This window comes from Micromys minutus (genome assembly GCF_963924665.1).
Source record: "Micromys minutus genome assembly, chromosome: 4".
NCBI classification, from domain to species: Eukaryota; Metazoa; Chordata; class Mammalia; order Rodentia; family Muridae; genus Micromys; species Micromys minutus.
In genome coordinates this window covers 76,932,382-76,957,154 of record NC_137973.1, presented here as the reverse complement: position 1 = coordinate 76,957,154, position 24,773 = coordinate 76,932,382, and the positions used below count along the sequence as shown (strand labels likewise).

The window sequence follows — 24,773 nt, the reverse complement described above, 5'->3', positions numbered from 1 at the left end:
GGGCTTTCTGGGCTCAGCATAAGAAGCGCTTGCTCTGCAAGCCAGACGGGTCTATCCCCAGAGCCCACAGAATGGTGAAAGGAGAGAAATGACTCCAAATGTTGCCCTTTGAGTATCTCACAGGCACAATCACGCATACAGCCCCTCCCCTTCATGCATGTACACACGTGCTCAGTGATGACAATGTTTTCAATGAATGCAAGGAGGATGTAAAGGTGTAATAAAACAAAAATGGGGAGGAGAGAGAGAGAGAGAGAGAGAGAGAGAGAGAGAGAGAGAGAGGCAAATGCATAGACAACCATGCTTTGGTCAAGACTTTTCTACAAAGGGACTAAACACGACTATGACAAGAAGACCTGGTGACGCCTTAGCCACCGGGTGTAAGATAATGCTCAATCTGTGCTGATCTTCATTTGCTAAAAGAAGACGAACCCCTCTGCAGGGATTTAACGCTGATGTGATTTTATTATTATTATTTTTATTGAACCTTCATAGCCACCTTGTGAAGTAGACTTCATTATCCTCAGGAAACAAAGACATAAACAGAAACTAAGAAGATCTGTAGTTAGCCCAGGACCATTCAGCTAGAAGCAGAGATCGTTTTCAAATCCGGGAGCCTAGACTCATAAAATCATTCGTCTTGTACCGTAGTCCGGGTTGGCCTCAGATGTGTGGCAATCCTCCCGCTTCAGCCTCCCAAGTGCTCTAATTTTAGGTCTGGCCACTATACCTGACCCTGAAATCACACTTTTGACCTTTTAATAGGGATGACAGGGCATCATGACAGGGATGCAAATGTCATGCAGATAACCTTGTCCAGCGTTAACGTCCCATCAAAGCACCCTGGGATGTCACAAGTGAGATCTTAATGGTTACATGTTCACACACTAAGACCGGTATGACTTAAGTTATATTCATTTAAAAATGATGTCCACATGAGCACGTTGTGAACCCACATGTTCAGGTTACATTCAGACAGTTGTGTGTGCTGTGGGCTAGACTCATCCCAGGAGCTCTAAGTGCATCTGTGCAGCTGAAACAGATTATATGGTAGGAGACAGAGTATATGGTAGCACTGAGCACCTGCAGAGAACTGGATCCCCGTGAAACAGAGATGGTGGGGATGCACCTCAGCCAACAGCTTTGTAGAAACAGGATTGGATCAATCAATCACACTGCTGTTGCATTAAAACCTTTCGTCACTGTACAGGAGTCCCTATGGAAAACGGATTGTTGATCTAGTCCAGGACCAAACCTAGAAAACATTATATCCACTAAATAGAAATGCTTCATACCTGATAGCATAAATAAGGATTTACTAATGATTTCTCTTTTTGCAGCCTACATCAGAGCCATGGCACCAAAACCACAGAAGAGCCCCAAGGGCCAGAAAAAGGGCAAAAAGAAAATGAAGCAACAGTTACTTGGTAGGATTAGTGGTGGTGGCTGTTGACTGTTGTTGTTGCTGTTGTTGTGCATTAATTAATGTGTACCGTGGCTTGACTTATCAAGTGCAATGAAACACGTTTGCTTCTGTGAAGTCAGACACTGCAGTATTAGATGTTCAGAGACTAACCTTGCCCCACTTGCTTCACTACAATATTCATGAAGTGCCAGGACGCCTGCATCACTGAAGATGACTCTGTGAGAAAGACCATTGCCTGCTTTGTCTGTAGCTGGTCACATGGTACTTGAGGCCTCTGGTCTGTGTCTGTTTGTATGCTATGTTCTGATGTTTTATATTATAAGCAAGTGAGACAACGTGGCTCCAAAGGCAAAACTGATGTTTCTTTGTGTTTTAGTTGCTGAAGAAGAGGAGCCGATGAACATGGAGAGCATGGGTAAGTGGAAATAAGTTTGTTACCTAGAGTGTCTCTCACGATGCTGCCCGGACAAGCCCCCAAACTACGGCTCTGCCTGCTCCCGCCTCTCCCGAGTGTTTGGATTGTATTCCCACACTTGGCATGGAATTTTTAAACTATAGAATTAAAAGAAAACAAACAAACAAACAAGTGAACTAAAACTAAAAACAGAAAACAGAACTTAAACTGAGAAATAGATGTAGGCAACACAGTTCTTAAAAAAAAAAATAAATCTACTGAGAGTATTAAGGGTTGGCAATATGGCTCTGTAGATACAGCGCTTTCCAGACAAGCCTGACAACCTGAGTTTGATCACCAGAAACCCAGAATAGTGAAGAAGGAGGCTGGAAAGATGGCTCAGTGTTTAAGAGCAATGCCTGCTCTTGTAAAAGACCTGGATTTGATTCCCAGCATCCACATGGTGCCTATGAGAGTACCATTAGCATGTGGTGCACAGTACGGTGTACACGCAGGCAAACACCTGTACATATAGATTAAAAATAAATAATCTTTGAGATATTAAAAACTGTAAAATAACATGGAAGGAGAGAACCAACTTTACAGTTGTTCTCTGACCTCCAAAGCTTGCTGTAAACTCATACCTACAAACATATATAAACTCGCTGTGTACCCACACCCCACAGTACATCATACACTGCTGTACATTCACACCCCACAATACATCATACACTGCTATACATTCACACCCTGACACATACATCATACACTGCTATACATTCACACCCCACAATACATCATACACTGCTATACATTCACACCCCACAATACATCATACACTGCTGTACATTCACACCCCACAATACATCATACTCTGCTGTAAATTCACACCCCACAATACATTATACACTGCTGTACATTCACACCCCACAATACATCATACACTGCTGTACATTCACACCCCACAATACATCATACACTGCTGTATATTCATACCCCCACACATACATCATACACTGCTGTATATTCATACCCCCACACATACATCATACACTGCTGTGTACCCACACCTTCACACATACATCATATACTTCTGTACATTCACACCCTGACACATACATTAAATAATGCTGTGCACCCACATCCCCACACATACATCAAACACTGCTGTACATTCACAACCCCACAATATATCATACACTGCTGTGTGTTCACACCCACACACATATATCATACACTGCTGTGCACCCACACCCCCACACATACATCATACACTGCTGTGCACCCACACCCCCACACATACATCATACACTGTTGTACATTCATACCCCCACACATATATCATATACTGCTATGCACCCCTACATGGGTGTGCACCTACATACATACATCACACACATACCCAGTAATAATTTCTGCCCTATCAGAGTATTGAAGGATCTTTTGGATGCCTGCAAATCATGGGCTCTGTCTGGATAGCATATTTCAAACTAGCTCAAAGGCAGTATCTGTCTGCTACCGGTTCATTTCTATTGAGCTCATGGTTAGCAGCCCTGAGCTGCCACCTGAGTGAAGCCCCGGCATGTCCTCTGTCCCCGGACCTTACTCAGTCTCTTGGAAGCAGACAACATATCATTAGCTCTAAGCTCAAGTGAGTGCCTCTCACTGCTGATCTCCACAGCTCATGGCTTAAAGCCTGTAGAGCGGCCCTTCCCACTCAGTCTTACCACAGACCCTCTGGGTTGGTAGCATCCCTGGGCCTTGCCCCATTCAGTCTGTTATGCTGGACCACGAAGGCCCTGGACTGGAGAAGATCCACGTTCTGTCAGCCGCCTTTTGTTCACAGTGGGCATCACTTGCCTGCCTCAGCTACAAATAGCCTCTAATGTTTACTAACTTCTACATACGGAAATGCTAAATCCTATTTTAAAACTTCGTGAAAATGGACCATTGTTATGAAAAATGCCAAGCCAGTAGAATCAGAAACGTGTGTCTGGTGGAAACACGAAGCATGAAACGCAATCTTGAGTCAGGAGGATCACCTCGAATTCAGCCTGGTTTACAGTGTGAGTTCTAGGTCAGCCCGGAATTTCACAGTCTGAGAGCCTGTTCCAGATCTCATTTTTGTTGTCTTGATAAAATAGCCAGGCACAAGAGAAACACAGGGGGTAGGGTTTATTTGGCCCACATTTCCAGGCCAGCCCTTCAGGGAAGGGGAAGTAAAGGCGGCAAACAGCGGCTTCCCTCCCATCCACAGTTGCTGGCATCACAAGGGCATCTACGCCCACCGTTTGCATGCGTGCTGCAGAGGGGACTCGGGTCCTCCGGTTTGCAAGGCAAGAGAGTCATTGGCTGAGCCATCTTCACAGCCTGTGGTTCAAAATGTTTATAACAACCGTAATTACTTGAAACATAAAGTATTTATTTGAAGAATAAATTTAGTGTCTCAGCTTCTTCTGAACAGCAAGGAAGGCCTTTTTCTGGGGTATCGGGGAGCCCTGCTTTGATGGTATTTGCATAGAGAGGACCAAGGGACTGAAAGGTGAAGCTGCCCGAGGCATCAACAGGTTGGAGGACATGGTGAAGACAGAAATGCTGACTTGCCAGCATTTGTGCTAAACAGCAGCCGACTCCTGGTTCTCCTGCCTGACATTTGAGAGACGCTCCTGAAGTGTAGGCGTGGAGCTCCCCCTGGGCGCCGGCATTAAGAGCCGTCACTGGGCGGCTTCAAAAAGCCTTCTGGATAAAAAAAACGTTCTGAGAGAAGAAAGCAGAGAGGAGATGGGCAATGTGGGGAGGGCTGTCGCTCTGAAGTGAGGTGTACCACGGTGGCGCAATCATGGGAGCACTGAGAAATCAGCAGGGAACAGGGCCGATGCCCCAGAGCTTTGCTGGAGCCATGGGAGCAGAGGGAGAAAGGCATCCTGGGATCATTTACTGAGAGGCCCCCGTGCCGTGGCCCGAAGGATGCTTGGGCTGTTTCTTCCTACAGAAGACAGGACTTCTGATGCTTCTTAGATGTGGTGGCGCTATTTTCTTAACTCAGATCCTTCTAAAAAGTTCCTCACAGGGTGCTGGGCAGGAAAAAAACATCTCAAGGAATGAAACCACCTCAGCCCATCTCAAGAGCCCAAGATGGCTAGCGCAGCATCCCTAAAGGGTCCAAACCACACAGAATGGAGGTCCTGAACCATCCTGGCTCTCAGAGAAAGCTGCCTGCCCAATGCCTTGGGATTCTGTCTCCTGCATTGAAGCCTTGCTTCTGAAGGATGGGCAGACCAGCAGCCCCGTGTCCCAAATTTGTTGGTTTTCTTCAACAAGGCCATAATCATTGCAGGGAATGTTCTCTCATTGGTGTGTGTGTGTGTGTGTGTGTGTGTGTGTGTGTGTGAGAGAGAGAGAGAGAGAGAGAGAGAGAGAGAACAAGGTGGTTTTGTCTGCCTGTTTACCTTTCTATCTATCTATCTATCTATCTATCTATCTACCTACCTACTCACTAATTTTAGGAATGAAAGTTTCATTTCATTCACGGATTGAAGGCTACAGTACATCAGGATGAGGGAGACATACAGCAGGAAGATGGGTGGCAGGTCACAAGGCACCTATGATCAACAAACCGAGAGAGAGACCAAGATAGGTTTTTTCCTTCTTTACAGTCAGTCCAGGGCCAGCCAAGGGACTGATAGGGCCACCCACATTCAAGATGGACCTTTGCTGTTCAGTGAGATCTCTCCAACAACACCCTCATAGACAGACATGCCCAGAGGCATGTATGCTGGGTGATTCCAATCGAGTTAACACTGACGATTAGCCATCATGCAATTCTCCCATGAGCCACGATGCTGACTCGCGTTGTGTGTGTGTGTGGCAGTGATGTGGAGTGTGGTCCCTTCTGAGTGATGCTCCTCAGTCCTGAGACTTCGCTGTGTTCAGGGTCGTTATCAATGAACCTATTAAAAATCCTTCTCCGTTTTTGTTTCTTTGTGAATCATACACCCTACTCCCACTCATCTCCCTGTGCCTTCATATCTGCCCTCTGCCCTTGCAACCTCCCCACAAGATAAAATAAAATATAATAAACAGCAAGTGAAAACAGCCGTTCTGGGTGTGGAAGCTGAGTTGTCACACAGTGAGCTCCTTTGCCCACATAGCTTTACCTGCAAACGCTCACACTGCAGTGAGTCCTTGATCTGATTCATGGCCTCCGGCTTCTGTTATGCCATCAATACCGGATCCTCACCAGGACGCTTCTCTGACGTCCTGCTGTTGCTCTGAGTCCTGGAGACCCTGGAGCTTTGGATCTGTAGGACTGGCCCCTTCACATGCTCCTGCAGTTTGCAGATGGGTTAGGTGTTGTGGTGGGCCAACTCAAAGCCCTGCATCTGGCTCTGAGCAGAAGCTAGTTCTTCAGCCTGACACCTCTCCTGTGACCATGCCACCGGGGCCAGCTCTTCCCTTTTGCCTAGAAGAGGTGCGGGGCCAACTCTCCCAAGTGCTGCTTCTGGCAAGGAGTAGGGGCCAGGTCCCACTCTCGCATCCTCAGGGCCAGTTCACCTGCCTGCTGCAGGGGAAGAGGCAAGGGGCACCTCTCTCCCACCACAGGCGAGGGGCTGGGCCACCTCAGTACACCCTCATACATTAGCATGCCCTCAGTCTTCAACCCAGACCAGGCACTTCCTCGTGGTCTTTGATGGTAACACAGGGCCTCAGACATCAAAAAGACCCTGGCCGTGATAGGAACAGGGGTTCAGACATGGCCCCTGGTGACAGACCAGACCCAGACATCACCATGGCCTCAGATGGTGGCACAGGCTCCTCGTCTCCATTGTGTGTCCAGTCCCACCTCTCTCCACAGTACATGAGCCACTTGGCTTTGCGTTCTCCCTCATTTCTCTACCGCACACTCCATCTTTCCCATTCCTCCATCACACACTCGTGAGGTGTAGGTAGTTGGTTGTCTCTCTTCTGAGTCTCAAGGTTTTAACCAAGAAATTATTTAAAATTAAACAGTCAAGCATTTCCGGTTGCTAGTAGTTTAAACTGTATTTAACGTCCAAATTTTACTTTGTGTTCATAGGCCATCCAGAAATTTATCCATTAGTATTAACTACCAAGACCCAGGAAATATTCAGCTGTCGAGTAGATGAAGATATGAATGATGAACAAATGTATAAGCTCATCAAAAAAGAAGACATCTTGGCAGACTTGCAAAACCGAGCTGCAGTATCTGACTTCCACCCAGTCAAAAAAATCGTCCGGGTAAATACAAGCTTGCTCTTTGCTCTCAGTCCTAACTAAAGAATTTCCCAGAATGCACCATGAGTTAGGAAGACTTTGCATTCAATGTGAAATCCCTTTACCTTTAACCCCTGGGAGTCCGGTATGCGGACTACACATGAAAGGGTCATTCTTACCCCCCATCCCCGTTAGAACAGCAATCTATCTGGGTGTGGTGGTACTTGGGAGGCCGAGGTCTGAGGCCAACGTGGAATGTGTAACAACTTCAAAGGCATCCTGAGCTACAAAATTAAAACCCTGTCTCAAAATATTTTTCTCATAGTTTGTTGTTTAGTCTTACTTTGCCTCCTATCATATAGATTACACCACCAAACAATACTCACCCTTACCTATTTTTACGTGTGTGTGTGTGTGTGTGTGTGTGTGTGTGTGTGTGTGTGTGCATGTTGAAGTGAGTAAGAATACCTCTGTGGGTACAGGTGCATGTGTGTGCATGTGTTGTGGAGATGTGTGTATGGAGAGGTGTGTATGGAGGTGTGTGTGTGTGTGTGTGTGTGTGTGTGTGTGTGTGTGTGAGTGTGTGTGTGTGTATGTGTGTATGTGTGTTGGAGTAGGTCTATATACCTCCGTGAGTGTGGGTGTCAACCTCAGGCATCTTCCTCAAGAGCACTCCACTTCATTTCTCTATGCAAGGCCACTCACTGAACCTGGAATCCATCAACTGGGCTGGCCTGACTGACCTGTCCTCCTGTCTCCCTCAACCCCAGCACTGAAATTACAGACACTAGGAATCTGAACTCAGCGCCACACGTGTGCAGAGTAGACACTTCACCAACTTGTAGTAGAAAAGTATTATAGTCTCAGCCCAGGGGTCCTTTGGTTACTGAGTTCTCAGATAAAAGACACACTCACAGCCTTTATACTTACAATCAGCCTTCAGCAGCACAGGAGCTGGGCCTACCTCATACTGTCAGAATCCACACTCCTATCGATAACCCCGAGTTATCACTTACCATTAACTGTGTTCCATCCGGGCTCCTCTTAACTCTAATGGGCAGCCCCCAGGGCCACACGGTCTTGACCCTTATCCTATGGTCACTTCTCCCTCCTCTCCTTCATACTCTTCATTTATCTCATGGTGGCTTTCCTGCTCCTCTCTTTCCTCCTAGTCCTCCCTCTAACCTAAGCCCACAAAACTTCAACCCCACCTATGTCTCTTCTACCCAGCTATTGGCTGTTGGCATCTTTCTTTACCAGTCACAATTAACTCGGGACAGCTAGCATCTAAGTGTGAACTCTCTGGGGCAACCAGTTTTGAAGATCAAATTAACATTAGTGTGTAAACAGCATCAGGCCAACCCACCTACACCAATGGAACCTTTTTCCTCAAAACTGATGTTTCCCTCTTTCTCTTAAAAATAAAATCACATGGTCATGGGCTGGACAGATGACTTGACTGTCCAGAATACTTACTGTTCTTCCAAAGGAAGATCGGTTCCCACATCCTCAAGGTGACTCACAACCAGCTAACTCCAGTTCCAAGGCATCCAGATCGCTCTTCTGACTGCTATGGAAACGAGACATACAAATGGTGTGCACAAATATGTTCAAGCAAAATACTTATACCTATAAAATGAAAATTAATAAACCTGTCCTTTTTAATCCTATAGTAAAATGTCCATGGATCCGTTGTGTTTTTAATCGAGTAATTTGGGAGCTGGGTTTAGAAGGGAGATTATCAGTAGGCTTACATTTCAGACTGGGTCAACCTGACATTGGCACCGCTTGAACTGAAGGAGCTCTAACCCCCACCTTCTGCTGATGTACCCCGCAGGAGTACCCGGGGGAGGAGCTTCTCCTCGTGTATGACAAAGACTTCAAATATGGACTTAACTTTTACCTCATTGGAACAGAGGAAGGCAAGGAAAACTTTTTAAAGGCAAGTAAATCCGAAGGCCTTGCGGGCTGGAGGAAGCGGTCATCTGCAGCATCCCGGGGCCCCGAGACTTGACTCTGCTCCCTGAGCTCTGTTCAGCTTCAGAATAGTGAGCTCTGTCCTGAATCTGTAAAGGAACTCACTCGGGAGTAGAAATTATACCTCTGGGTTCTCCCAAATAGAATGCAACACACACAGAGAGAGAGAGAGAGAGAGAGAGAGAGAGAGAGAGAGAGACAGACAGACAGACAGACACACACACACACAGAGACACACACAGAGACACACAGACACACAGACACACACACACACAGAGAGAGAGAGAGAGAGAGAGAGAGAGAGAGAGACAGACAGACACACACACAGAGAGAGAGAGACACACACAGACACACACACACACACACATAACAGTCAAGTTCATTGTGAGAGGCGCACACAAGGAACACACTAGAGGCCACATGCTTTAGCACACCTTTGGTTCTCCTCTAGACTCCGGAAGTGCCAGAGGAACAAGAAGAACTCAAGGAGTATGTCCAAGAAGATGTGTACATATACAAGCCACCCGCCTCCAAGCCGTGGATATCTCTGGGCAGTGAGAAAGAAATCGAGGAAGAGTCTGTCCAAGAATCGGAAAAGCGGGTCAGTGTCTTCATGGGGCATTCTGGTCTTTCCCTTCCTCTAACTAGATACTGTTCTCTCCAGAGAGAGACTTTTATTGTTGTTTTTTTTTGGGGGGGGTATGTTGTTTTCTAGTAGAAGAATAGTCTCTTTCTTTGGCAGGCATCATGGATTGAATCTGTTCCCCCCCCAAAAAAAAAGGATATCAAAAAGTCTCTTGATCCTCAGTACCCCAGAGTGCAACACTGTGGGTATTGGGGGGTGTCTTTGTAAATACAGTTTGCTATACTGAGGTCACAAACAATAAGGCCCTAATCTGCTTTTATTGGTGTCCATGAGAAACTGACTACATCTGGATGTAGACAAGGATGCTATAAGAAAGACACAGAGAACGGGACCATTAGCCCTCAAAGCCCTGGGTTCAGTCCCCAGCACACATGCTTGCTCCAAGACTGCAGAGGTCCGAGGGAGAGAGTATCTATGGGCAAGAAACAGTGAAGTTTGGTGGTGGTCACCAGGTATGGGAAAGACACAGACCCTCAGCCGGAATCCTCCAGACAATCTCAGAGGAATCCCTTGTTTTAAGCCACCCCAGCTGAGGTTGTTGGGTAAGGCAGTAGGAAGTGAGCACAGTGGGGTTCCCACCCCATCAACTCCTAGGGGAGGATCATGTGTGTGCAAATGGCTTAGGAAGGTCCTGGAAGGGAAGGAAAGAAGCAAGGGAGCAAGTTGGCCATAGTCTCTGAAAGGAAGACTTTGTCCTGAGTCCCTAGAGGAACTCAGCTACACAAACTACTCTCAGGGTTATCCTAAATAGAAGTTGGGCTTCCGTACACCTCCTGCCTGTCTTCTACTGGTCCAGATGTAAACGCCCTGTCACCTTTTTGCCTCTGTCATGGTGAGCATAGCTTCACTGAGAAATAGTGGCTGCCGGCTGTGGGAACAAAAGCCACATGGAACTAGAGAGGGACAGCAAGGGTCCGAGGGGCTCTGAGAGGCTGAGCACATGAACACAGTGTCACACGTCCACTTTTCCCCGTGGACTTCAGGTTTCCTTTGCTGCCCGTGCTCATTGCAGGTGACCTACATGATTTCCAGAAAACGGAGAGAATTCGGCGCACCCGTGACTTTCAGAGACCATAACGCTTCCAGCGTAAAAGATGCCTACATCGAGTGTACGTCCTACCCAGATAAAAATTACACCCTCACACAAGTTGAAAAAGACGTTGGCTTGCAAGTCATCGCTGAAGTCAAGGACACAAGCACACAGACAAGATGGTATGAGATGATAAAATAGACACCGGCGTGTATCCGACTCAAAAAGTCTGGATTTCACCCAATAATGTTCTTTCTAAAATCTTAGAGGACAAAACAAAAATACATGCTGAATACTACAAAGTAAGAAAATGAAAAACGGTGCTAATAGTCATAGCGTTGGCTAACCCTTGCCTGGAATCTTACTATTGTCTTCTAGAAGCTTTGTCTTCCTGCTCTAAGACTTAATGATGGGAGTCTCACTATTTAGCCGAGGCTAGCCCAGAACTTGCTATGTATTTCAAGTTGACCCCAAATAGCAATTTCCCTGCCTCAGCTTTCCAAATGCAGAGACTATTGGCGCGCTCCACTACACCAGAGGTGAGGTGACCATTTTTACACCCCCTGTCAGATTGTCTGGCTTCACTAGCAAAATCTGCACTATCAATTATGAAAAAACAAGAAACTTTCATCTAGAGCCCTTTAGAATAGCATATAAAGTCTTGTTTCCTTCACAGTCTGGTAGATGGAAAAGCAGTCCTGAACTCCACACACATTTATCCGCCTGTTTCCTTGACTCTATTAGGCATCTCAAGTTCGAATGCCCCAAGCAAACTTAATTTTATACCCTGAAGCCTGGGGCCTCCTGAATCCTCCTCCTCTTAGCAAGTAGTAATGATATCTCTAGATTACTCAGACTAAAATTGTCTCCTTCTATTCCCCTGGACCAACCACGTCATGTCTATCTCTTGATTGGAGGGTGGAAAATCCTTCTAATGGGGCTACAGTTGTCCATCTTTGCCCTCCTACCTCTATGAAGGTACGGAAATCACGTTAAAGTGGACCTCAATCATATACCTGACCAAAGCCCTCCAACACCATCAAGGCTTGGTATGGCCTGGATCTGCTTCCTAACTTCTGGCCCTTACTTCTCCCAGCTTTGCTTGCTCACTGCCGCCATCCACACCGACTTTTTGTTCTGGAATCTTCCAAACATATTCATGGCCAGTGTATGTATACTTGCAGAATGTTCCTTCTCTCCCTCATTCAGACCTCTGTTCAGATTAGGCATTCCCCCGGCCTCCTATAGAAACACACAACCTTCTTTAGTCATAACCCCCACCTTCTCTCTCCAAGGTGCAGTCATCCCTCTGAGCACACTTTTCAGTGTCTTGCTTCTCCCGCCATGCTTGGAGTTTAAGCTGTGTCCGTCTGTCCTTATTGTTCCGCTGTACATCTAGGTCCTAGGACAGTCTACAGCATGTACTTTTTAAATGGAGAAAAGAAATGGAGCATGGAATGGAGCGTTCAAAGGCCAGTTACACAGAGAAGGGAGACCATGCAGTGTGCTGATGCACCTAGTTCAGTGTCAGACAGACAGACAGACAGACAGACAGACAGGGACAAAGACAGACAGAGTTCACGGCCATTAAAATACAGGGTTATAAGCATGATGTACAATACAGAATCATGCTTTTTGGTCTGTGTCAATCAAGTCAGAAGTCAGGCTGAGAAATGGGTAAGAACGTAGGGAGGCAGATCAAGGGGCTCAAACCGGAGGCAGAAGAAGAGAAACGTAAAGACTTCCAGTCATGGCCAGAAACACCTAGAGCCAAGGCTAAGACAGAAAAGAGAGATGGCTTCCCAGCCAAGACATGTAGGATACAGACAAGTCCCAAGAGAGTTAGGCCAGGCCAGACTCAAGGAAATTGGCTCCAATGTACAGTGGATGTAGCAGGCTCTGAAGAAACGCTGACCAGTACAAATACCAATCGCCGTTTTCCTGGAGAGAGGGAGTAAATAGAAAAGTAAATAAGGAAAGGCCTTGACTCGCAAAGGAGTAAAAGAAAGGAACTCAGTGGTTCAAAGTAGGTGCTAGGAAATGCTGGTGCTGTCAGCAAGGGTCTGAGGAGAGACGGAAGAACAGCTAAAACTCTAGAAGGTGACCCTGTCCCAAACAAGAAGAGGTGGCAAGCAATGCTTGTGCTGTTCCCACCGTACTAGGTGTGACTTCAACACAACCAATCAGAGGGAGGCTCTGTCAACGCCTTACAAGGAAACAGGCAAAAAAAGAAGGTAAAAAACTAAAAACTCAGTTGATGAGCCTGCTCAGTGATAGAGCTCTTGCCTAACACACACAAGACACTGGGCTCTGTCTCAGCCACCACACAGACAATAAAGTCTGCACACACACACACACACACAGACATGCACATGCACACACACACACACACACACACACACACACACACAGACATGCACACACACACACACAGAGATGCACATGCACACACACACATAGATACACACACACACAAACACACACACAGAAAGAGAGACAGACACACACACAGAGACACGCACGCATGCATGCACAAACAAAAATGAGTTTATAATATATTTTAAACTGAAGCACTAACGAATAGCTGAACAGAAAACGAACAAATCACTTTAAAGACTCCTACTTGCCTTCCTACTTCCAGAGGCCCACGGCCATCTTTTTTATCTCTGCCTTAAGATTCAAACCCAGGTTTCAGAATTCACATTCCTTCTCACTATTCCGTGTGCTGCCAGGGATGCCAACACAGGCAGCCAATGAGCACCACGTGCTGGTCTAGTAAGCGTGCTCCAAACTCTCTGCACCTCGCTGCCCAGCTGCTGTTTAATCCACTGGCAACTCACAGCAGCAATTTACTGATATTTTTCAGTAAACATGGTTTCAGTAAACATGGTTTAAATACCCCAGACTCTATCGAGCGCCCTAAGCTCCGCCCATACTCAGATAACACACCCTGACAGCGACTCGGAGATGCTTTGAAGACTTCTCTTCGCAGCTCAGAGTAGTTAAATAACTAGCCAAGGGTCATGTGGTGAGTGATTGAACCAGACTTTCAGGCCAGATAACCTGTCCTCAAAGTCCACACTGACACTGATTGGGCCATCCACTGCTTCCTGGCTGAGTGACCTAGTACCCAAGGCTCGCCCAGTGAGTCAGACTGAGGATGGAGGTCAGCACAGTGCGGCATGCATACAGTGGAGGCAAGCCAACTAGATACAAACATTCCCCCAAGGAATTGGATGCCGTCACTGCCCTAATGTCACAAGCCCTGGCTTTGTGTCTCTAGAGCAGGGTCTTCCACCTGATGGACACTTGAAGCCAAGTCTCTGCAATGGGAGGGTTTTACTGTGTTTTACAGGATGTGTACCAGCCCCTGGACTCTAACACTAGACTTTAGTAGCTTTTGCCAAATGTCCTTTGGGGGGACATGGAATGGATTGTGCTTGTTTAAAGGCACAGTTGCAGGGCCAGAGAGATATAAGTGTCTCAGGAGATGAGAGAACAAACTATCAGAACCTAGATTCCAAACCCCAACACCCACATAAAAAGCCCTGCACAGCAGCGCCCACACCTGAAACCCTAATGCTTCGGTGGGCAGTGGGAGGGGTATGGCGGAAGATTGCTGGCCAGCCAACCTAGCTGAAAAACTATGAGCTCCAAATGGAGGGGAAGATGCTATCTTGGGGGAATAAGGCATATTGGGTAGAGCAGGACACTCAGCATCCTCTCTGGCCTCAGCACTCATGTGCACCTAGACATATAAGCCTGTACCTGCACAGATACATCCACATACATCAGAGAGACAGAGACAGTGAGAGGCAGAGAAACTGATAAAATAGGCGAGAGAGAAAAGAAGGAGAATGGGGTAAATACTGTAAATATTGACTTAATGAGAAAGACTGCTAAGTAAACTCGATAAATATCAGTTAGGGAATGTCTTAGTCAGGGTTTCTATTCCTGCACACACACACACACACACACACACACACAAATCATGACTCAGAAGCAAGTTGGGGAGAAAAGGGTTTATTCAGCTTACACTTCCACATTGCTGTTCCTCACCAAAGGAAGTCAGGACTGGAACTCAAGCAGGTCAGGAAGCAGGAGCTGATGCAGAGGCCATGGAGGGATGTCACTTACTGGCTTGCTTCCCCTGCCTTGCTCAGCCTGCTTTCTTATAGAACTCAGGTCTGCCATCCCACCCACAATGGGCTGGGCCCTCCCTCCTTGATCACTAGTTAAGAAAATGCCTTACAGCTGGACCTCATAGAGGCATTTCCTCAACTGAGGCTCCTTTCTCTGTTATAACTCCAGCTTGTGTCAAGTTGACACAAACCCAGCCGGAACAGGGAATCTGGATAAAGGACGGATAGAAATTTCCTTATAGTTACATCCTTCTTACAACGTCTCTATATTTTTAAATAATTCCTCAATCCGATTTTATGACCTAAGACCCTTTAAGGCTATTTTAATGCAAGTGTGTTGTCTATAGTTCTGGCTTTCATAAGGATGTAATCGCTTTGACCTGCTCTCTTCTTAGCTCTCTTGTGATTTTCCACACCTCCTGTTTGTTAGCTTCCAGGGCTTTTTAGATTATTATTATGTTGGAGAAATGTATAATCAACATTGATTTCATGATAAAGAAATATACTAAAATATTTTGATATAAATACTCTGACACCACTGCCATAGAAATAGACTTTTAGCCTGATGTAACCTATACTTGGTTTTCTTTGATTCAAGTCTTGGTCTCCAACTTTCTTTTATGTATTAGGGTATTTCCTAAAAATGCTACTACACAGTATTATCCAAGAGAATTCTCGGAAGAGGAAAAAAACATCATCGGAGAATCAAAATCTTTGGCCAATTTTTTCAACAACGTGTCCACAAGGTAAGAAAGTACAGGTTGAAAACTTCAGAAATGGTACACACAGGCTTATTTTCAGTATTGGGGTCTTGGGAAGCAGATTCCTGTGTGAGGCTTGGACATGTGAGAACAGTTGTCAGCAGAGCTTGAGCAACTGAGTCTCGGAGATCCCTCTGCTAAGTTCTCACAGACCATTCATGGCAGGGCTGTACCCAACACCTCGAGGTCAAACCAGTGTTCCATGATGTCCCCAACTTCAAATTGGCGATTGAAAACTGAACACTCCTGACCTGAATTGTCTGATGCCAGAATATGACAGACCGTAGGTGGGGAAAAGTCTAAACACAAAATTAATTCATGCTTCACATATACCTTCCACACATAGGCTGAGGTAACTCCATACATGGGATGGTCTGACTCTTTATAACCTCTCAGGGGTAAAGGGACAGTTCACGTCACATGACTTAGTTCTGCCTAGGATGTATAACAAGGATCATGGAGCACCTGGGCGCTATGAACTGAGACCTGACCAATCACAGCAGAGAGAGCTTAACCGTTCCAGAGAGAGAAGTGGGCAAGCATGATCAGACCGAGGCCATGAGATCAGCAGGTGTAGTCCGGTGCTCTAACAAGAAGGGGCTTTTGTAGTCCTTTCCCTGTTGTAAAGAGAACACAGACAGACCCAAAAGCAAGTGGAAATATAAGAATTATAATAGCACTGACCAGAGTAAATAAGAAACCTATAGTAATATTAGTTTCCCTCCAGTCTTAGAACTGTTTGTATAAATGGGATTTTAGTCTGGGAGCAAGCACTTTTACAGAAGTGAGTTTCTTTTCTCTCAGAATTTTGTCTAAAATAAACCAAGCGTGGCATTATTTCCCCAAAGAAGACTGTGAGAGAAACTTCTGAGGGACTCACACAGTGCCAGCTTTGGGGTTATGAGCAGCAACGGCCCTAATGTGCACACATCAGCCCTGTGATGACAGTTGTAGTGTCACTGGATGCTAACAGCCAGCACGTGGGTTGCTTCTTCTTTACAAAACAAAACAGTGTAGAAATAGCCCTGCAGCAGAATGAGATCATGAACACATTCGTGGACGACTGGAAGAACCTAGCAGAGGAGGAGAGCACCTTCGGGGACAAGTCTGACACCCACCTGAAGGAGTACCAGTCCTTCACAGACCTTCACAGTACCATGGAGAAAATGATTACCTGTGTCTCTTGGCACCCAACCATCTATGGTGAGGAAGAAACACTGGGGGCTCCCTTTTACCTTGACTTCGGAAATAAAACCTTGTTTTAACATCTAAAACTTAAAACAAGGTCGATTTTAGCTAAACATTTAAGACTTGCTAAGTGCCAGGCCCCCTCCCAAGCAAATGCTTTCCACACCTGCACTTGGGGCTGCTCCAGCTTTGGTCAGGGAGCAGTAAACAAAGAACCTGCCTTTGCCTGGGGCTTTGCCAGACTCCTGTGCTGAATTCACTGCCCTAACGCTCTGGAGAGACATCTGGAAAGAACTAAGCAGCTAGGGGAAAAGCAATGTGTGCAGGTGCAGCCAAGAAAAGAGAAGTCCCTAACTCTTTCTCCCAACCCTCCTCACTGGCCTCTTTCTGATTAAAAACACTTCCTGCAGGCTGGAGAGAAGGCTCAGGGGTTAAGAGCACATACTTAGACCAGAGTTCAAACCCAGCATCCACATCAGGTGGCTCAGAACTACCTGGAACCCCATCTCTGATGGAGCTGGCTTTTCCTCCCACTCCCCGAGACACCTACACTCACAGCCACGTGGACCAACACACATACACACACAATTAAAAATCAAACCAAATCCCCATCTTTTATCACCCAACCTTGCAAGTACACTGTGTGTGTGTTGACTACACGTCTCAGCGGGAACTAGCTCTGCTTTCAGAACTAAGAGATGTATGCCTCATGCATTACCTCTGCTGCAACGACAGACACTGGAGGTCTCTCTGGGGACAGCAGCTGCTGACTGCTTTGTGCCTGTGTTTCCCCAGGGCTCATAGTGGTGTCGGTGGCCGTTCGGCTCTCCTACGAAGAGAGAGTCCATAATTCCGGTAAACTCCTCCTTCAGCCATCCCTGCTTCTCTTCTGGAGCTTCTCCGACCCGATACACCCTCAGGTAGTTGCCGGAAGTTGCACCGGAAGCTTAACTTCTTTAAATACCACATTTTCGTATCTCAAGATGTTAGCATGTTAGCCGCAGACGACCGTATGATCTCCCATTCTCAGAAAATAGGATTTCTTTTGTCATTTAATCTGAACAAAGTGAAAGTTTACACTTTATGGGAAGTATATCGGACAAGTCAATTTTTTAAAAACAATGAAACTGTCGTGGCTGGGTGACATCTCAGTCCACAAAGTGCCCGCCGAGAAAGCATGGGAACTGCAGATCCTCGCAGGCCATGTAAAAAGCCAGATTGGTTGTCACATCTGTAACCACAGCGCTCGGAACAAGAGGCAGGAGGACCTCTGGGGTTCGCTGGTCAGCTAGACCAATGAGGGACCGTCAGGTTCAGTAAATCAAAAAACAAAGTGGAAAAGTAACTGAAGAAGAAACTGGACCTCTAGCCTATGCATAGACACACGCACGCGTGCAAAACACACACACACAGACACACACACACTCATGCATACCTCTTTAATGGGCTATATTTAAATATTGCAGTATCAGACGCACATAAGGTTTTTAGTTTCATGAAAATCTGCTCAATTCTAAGCATTGCCAGTAGAGGGTGCTAGAGGATAAAATGGCTGTGTAGGAGAGATGGGAGCCCTGTGGGTGCAGATCCCTGTGACCTACACTTGGCATCACGCTGTGACCTACGCACACACATACATGTACACGTACACAAATACACACACACACACCTCTCACATGCATATATATACTTACAAACACATACATACACAATCACACACAAATGCACACATATACACATGTACACACATATACATACTTATGAACATACACAAATACACATATGCACATGTACACATGCACACACATGCACTCACACACATACTTATGAACATATACACACATGAACACATACATATATGCAAATATACACATATTTACAAACACACACATACATATACTTATACATATATACACATATGCATACAAGTACACATACTTATGAAAACACATGTACACATACTTACAAACACACACACACACTACTCACATACACTTTTACACATAATACACACACACTCATTCCATACATGTATGTACACACACATGTTCACACACACATACACACAAAAGATACTTTTAAAGAGAAAATACAAGTGATCTACATTTTCTAATCAAAACCACGATAGCATTAATATTTTTACCTTCTAAAGTAAAGTTCTCTCTCAAATCCAAAAAGTACTGTAAACTAAAATAATTCACCCAAGCCCAGTTGAAAATTCATCCAGTTGGGCCAGGGATGAATTCATTCAGTGGCACACACCTCTAATTCCAGGAGCACTCAGGAGCAAGGGCAGGTGGATCTCTGTGAGCTTGAGTCCAGCCTGGTCTACACAGTTTCTAGACAGCCAAAAGTACATAGAGGGACCCTTCTCAAAGAAAAGAAAAACATCCCAGTTGGAAAACCTTGCCTTTTGTGCTGTGGGTGGAGAACAGCTGCTCTGTGACTCACTGGGTGTAATATTAAATCGATGGTTTCTTTATGCACGGTCTTTCATAGTTTCCAGACTTGAAATGTTAGCTAGGCAGTGGTTGGTGCAGGCAGATCTCTGAGTTCAAGGCCAGCCTGCTCTACAGAGTGAGTTCCAGTACAGACAGGGTTACACAGAGAAACCCTATCTGGAAGAACCTTGAAATATTTACCACCATTACTTCCAGATTCTCCAACTTGGTGAATTTTGTTTGGCTGCCCTGAGTACACAGTTACACAAAGAAGAATGAAAAATCCTCATCACTCCTCAGAAACACGTCATATTCTTTTGTTAGACACGTGACCATGTAATCCTGGGGAAGCTGATGGAAGGAAGGAGCTAGTTCCCGAGGGAGACCATGAGTCTCATAGGTGGGGCTAATGTCCATAATAAAAATTCAAGAAGAAATCCATCCCAGAGGTCTGGCTCTGAGGGCTACCTCAAATGTGTTGCCTATTGACGGCTACAAAATTAGACTTCTGTCCATCTCAATATTATTAATAACCCCCCTTTTTAAATTCATGGTGTTGACTTTAGCTGATGCTGGAGAGCCCTGATGACATCTTCTGCTTCGAGTTCTGTCCAAGTGACCCCAATATCATCGCTGGAGGCTGTATCAATGGGCAGGTAGCTAGGAGTTGTCTTAGATGTTTATTGACACTGTAAGACATTTTGACATTCGCAACTTTAGAACGTGAGGGTTCAGTGTGGCACAGGGAAGGCATGTTGGCCATACGTTTATCACTATGCCAGAACTTGGGTGGGAAGATACAGAAGACATGGGGTTGGAGATGTTTACAGGATAATTCAGTCAGAATAATCAAACTCAGTCTACTCTATTTCTTTCATTTACACAGCCCAGACCCATCCGCCTACGGTGGGACCTCCCACAGAGGAATGGGCCATTTTACATCAATTATCAATCAAAAAATGTCCCATAGACACACTCATGGGCCACTCTGACCTAAGCAGTTCCTAGGTTCCCTCTTCCCATTTGACTCTAGCATACATCAAACTGACAATAAACATTAACCAATGTAGCAAGCTACAAACATCATTACCTCTTATAAGAGACTCCTACTGGAATTTCCCTGAAGCCATTTATGAGTAATGAAATAATAGATAATTCAAATAGAAGTTCATTGGAAGATACACATGTATCATTGAAGATGAATGTACTCGGCACTCTGCTGCTTTTGTCTTGTTTTGCTTTGTTTTTGTTTTGTTTTGAAGATAGCTAATTTCTAACTTCTAACACATTGAAATTCTGCCCTCCAATATTATTATATTAGGAAAGCAAAATAAAAACCTCTAAAGCCATTGTATGATCTAAGCTTGAGGTCATTTCAGTCCAGCGTGTTTGACTATTGAGAAACATCACTTGAGGCAGAGAATGAAGCTACAAAGGGGCAGCACCGGCGTGTGCCAAGTTTGGTCCCCAGAACTTCCTAAACAGAGCATGGTAGCACACACCTCCACTCTCAACACTTGGGAGGAGGCAGGAAGATCCAAAGTCTTAGGTCATCCTTGGCAACATAGAGAGTTCGAGACCAGCCTGAACTACTTGTCCCAGTTAGTAAAATAAAATAAAGGTATCCAGTCTTAAAAAGCTTCCTCAGCTAAGATTCAGACAGGAGCAGCTTCCGGGTTCATTTCTCCAGAACAGCAGGAAAATTAGGAAAGCAAATGTCTCCATGGTTCTTTTTGTTCAACAGCTGCTGAAATCATAGGAATGACCCAGAGCCATTTCCTAAGTCAAGAACACCCAAAGTGCCTTTGCGTTTGTAGTAAGAATGGTGTGACTATTTTAGAGTATTTTGGAAAAGGACATGATAAAATGAAGTCACCCATGACTCTCCCATATTGGCCTTCATCGACATTTTATTTTCTGTTCTGACATGCTGTTTAGTCACTGACAACTGTCCTTGCTTCCTGTTGTATATGCTACGTTGTTCTGTTTAAAAAAACAAAAAAACCAAAAAACAAAAACGGCCACCGGGCAACATAAAAATTCTGAGTAAGCTGTTAGAGACAACTAAGTTGTCTGCCTTTCTTGCCCCATGATTGGATGTTTGTACTTAATTCTTGAGCATTAAGAATTAATGTACCTGTATTCAGAGCAGAACAAATGACAAAACCTCCCAAAAGCACAGGAAAGCGCACGGTATTTGTCTTGTGTTTATTTGCCCGGTAATAGCTTTTATTAACACAAACATAAAACAGAGGATTTCGGTTAGGGTAGAGAGATGAAAACGTTCTCCTCAACATCCGATCTTAAGGATGCTGAGTTACTTCCGGCTACAAGCTAGGTCAGATTGCGCCCAATGGTAACTGATGTTCGGCCACAAGTCAGGGCTGGCCATGCAGTTGATCTCTCCCTGGTGGTCTGTCACTGGCTTCTTTAAAAGCCGCCTTTCAGACCCAGTTCTCTGTGTCCTGAGAGCGCTATGTTGGCACCTCTCTCCGTTCTAGATCGTCTTGTGGGATATCACGGCACACACGGACCGCATACAGAACACCAAGAAGGGCGGAGGCAGAAGTAAAAGGGCCTCTCTCAAGGTTGGTTCACTGTAGATTCTCACTCAACATGGGTTCATTCGCGAGTTTCTCAAAAACTCGTGTAAGAGATTCGCCATGTTTTTAAAAGACTCAGTGTAAGAAATACAGCGATCGTTTCATTTCGCCACCCTGCTCATCTGTTTGTAGGCGCGTCCTGGGTAACTTTTAATGGGATCTCTCACTAAAAACACGAGCTTCGTTGGCCAGTACGTTAGTTTACAGGATTTGGTGCTGTGTTTATTATTAAGGAAAATGAAGGAAGCAAATAATTCGTCTCTTTGTTGAAGGACCCCGGGATGGAAGGATAGAAAGTGAGTCAACACACCTGTCACCATGCCCAATGGAGTTTGGTCCCTGAGACCCACACAGTGGAAGGAGAGGTGTAGGCTAACTCCCATGAGCCTTTGACCTCCACACTCAAACACACACATGCATACATGTGCACACATACAAAACAAATAATGAAAAATTTACGTTGAGAAAATATGTTATGGTTCTGTGAGGCTATGGATTCCGGTAAGAGTGCGGGAAGGGCACTGGTGAGTGTCAAACCTCCATGCCACAACTCCCTCCAGCCCAGTTCTCTAGCCTTGACCTCTGTGGATCTCTCCCCAGGAAATGGTAGGTCCTATGTTTCCTGTATCCATGGAGACACTCCTTCAAGAATAGTTCGGGTTCATCACCCTTGCAAAATGTAGATATTAAACAACTTTGAAAGGGAAAGTTGCTAAGTCTGTTACTAAGTATGTGGTAGGCAGAAACGTTAATTTGTGTTTTACCTTAACTGATAGAACGCTGAATTTTTACATCTTCACTGGGACGGCCAGTAAAGTTCTGTCCACTCTCTGAAATGCAGCTTTCTTTCCACATTTATCCAGCCAATGTTTCTCCTTGAACCAGACAGCAATAAAGAAATCATGTACATCAGACACTGTGCGGTGTCTTCCATTGACAGTGGCCACAGGAAAGTCATTACAGATATACACTGGCTGCCAGACTCCTTTGAGGTGAGTTATGAGGGCTGTGTGGGTTGTCTGGGAATCAAACCTGAGTTCTCAGAAGAGCAAACAGTGCTCTTGACCACAGAGCCTTCTCACCAGCCTACATTCCAATAGATTTATTTGTCTTGTTTTTTTTTTTTTTTTTTTTTTTTTTTTTTTTTTTGAGACAGTGTCTCATGTATCACAGACTGGCTTTGAATTTATTAAGTAGCCAAAGATGGCCTTGAATTTCTGATTCTCCCGTCTCCACCTCCCAAGTGCTGAGCTTACAGATGTGGAAACTTTATCCAGAGTATGTGGTGCTGCTGGAGTTCAAACCCAGCGTCAGGAAACATTTGGCAAGCGCTGTACCAACTGAGCTCCCCTCGGTCCCTGTTTAGTTTTTAAAATAGTATCATGGCTTTAGGAGTTCACTCTAGCCTCATTTCTGTCGCTGCCATAAAATGCTTTGGCCAGAAGCATCTTAGGAAAGGTGAGGGCTTGTTTGGGTTACACTTCCAAGTCCATCCATGATGGGAGTGGAGGTGGGAACGTGAAGCAGGAACCTCAGAAACCATTGCTGGATCCATCACTAAACACTTCACAGGCTCATGCTTAGCCTGTTTTTTTTTTTTTTTTTTTTTTTTTTTTAAAAAAAAAAAAAAAAAAAAAAAAAACACAGCTCAGAATCATCTACCTGGGGATGGTTCTCCCTAGAGAACCTAGGATAGATTGGGCCCTCGGGCACCAAGTAATAAGGTCATTTCCCACAGACGTGTCCACAGGCCAGTTGGATGTAGGCAATTCCTCAACCAAGGCTTTTCGTTTGACAGAGATAATTAGGGCAAAGTTCTAAATAATTAGATAATCATGGCAGAGTTCTAACTCTTTAAAATACAAAGCTCTGGAGTGCTGGATCTCTGAGATCCTAGGGGGGTGTCTTCCAGAGAGAGAGATTTTTAAATTGTCAGATCTAACAGAAGTCAGCATCCAGCACAGACCCAGCTGATCATGAAAACCTGAAAGAGCCTGCATTTCTAAATAATGATTATTCTAAATAATGTATATCAGCTGCATTTCTAAATAATGATTATTCTAAATAATGTATATCAGCTGCATTTCTAAATAATGATTATTCTAAATAATGTATATCAGATGCATTTTATAAGACAATTAAACATAATCTGTGAATCTGCAGATAAAATCCAGATCCCATAAACTGAAAAAAATCTGAGAATCAACATTTATATGCATCCTAATTAAAGCTATCACAATGTTTCTGTGAACCAAGAATAGATAAAAATTCCAAGTAGAGCTGTGTTGAATCTTAAAACTTCTATAATATAGATTCCAAACTTCTATGATAGTGTTAATGACAATCTAACAAAACTTATTAAAAGAAAAAAAAATCTTTAAGCTTTAAGAAAATTTAATCCTAGCTACTTAGAATTTACCTTTCTCTAATAACAGTTTCTACACTTTGAGAATCTTATATACGTATTTCTGGTAAAATGCCCATGGACAGGGAGGTCAGAGGCAACCTTAGAGGGGACCTACGATTGCTAGTTTACAGAATTTCCATTTCTTAAACAATTTCAAACAGATTAACAGGATGGGATCCGTCTTTGAGAACCGAAGTGGAATAAATTGTCAGCTCATCACGTGCTCAGCAGATTGGTACGTCTTTCTATAACCAGTGCCTCCCTTCACTCTCCAATACCTGTTATTACAGCAGTTAAACAGAAGTAACCGAAGGACAGCTTTGGACTATTGCTGGCCAGGGAGTTGCTACCATTTAGAACAAAGCCAGGGTTAAAGCTGGAGCAGGTGATGCCTTGACCCAGCATGCAGAAGGCTCCGGAGGGCCAGGTTTGATGAGGATGAGGCTTCATGGTCTACAAAGCAAGGTCCAGGCCACCCAGGGCTACATAGTGAGAGCCTGTCTCAAAAGAAAACAAACAAGCT

At 44.9% G+C, this 24,773-nt stretch overlaps 1 protein-coding gene across 1 annotated transcript in view; it reads left to right on the top strand.

The window, feature by feature from the left end:
* Positions 1–1,342: 1,342 nt before the first annotated feature.
* Positions 1,343–24,773, top strand: part of DNAI3 (dynein axonemal intermediate chain 3) — a gene marked incomplete at its 3' end in the record, with an annotated part of 50,945 nt that continues 27,514 nt past the window's right edge. Inside the window, exons 1-13 of the mRNA XM_080915281.1 lie at positions 1,343–1,427; positions 1,803–1,841; positions 6,898–7,079; positions 8,893–8,997; positions 9,484–9,633; positions 10,691–10,890; positions 15,480–15,596; positions 16,624–16,814; positions 17,595–17,719; positions 19,807–19,896; positions 21,742–21,828; positions 22,707–22,835; positions 24,412–24,485. Coding sequence (XP_080771407.1) covers positions 1,355–1,427; positions 1,803–1,841; positions 6,898–7,079; positions 8,893–8,997; positions 9,484–9,633; positions 10,691–10,890; positions 15,480–15,596; positions 16,624–16,814; positions 17,595–17,719; positions 19,807–19,896; positions 21,742–21,828; positions 22,707–22,835; positions 24,412–24,485 — 1,562 coding nt within the window. The 5' untranslated portion in view covers positions 1,343–1,354. The remainder of the gene's footprint in view (positions 1,428–1,802; positions 1,842–6,897; positions 7,080–8,892; positions 8,998–9,483; positions 9,634–10,690; positions 10,891–15,479; positions 15,597–16,623; positions 16,815–17,594; positions 17,720–19,806; positions 19,897–21,741; positions 21,829–22,706; positions 22,836–24,411; positions 24,486–24,773) is intronic.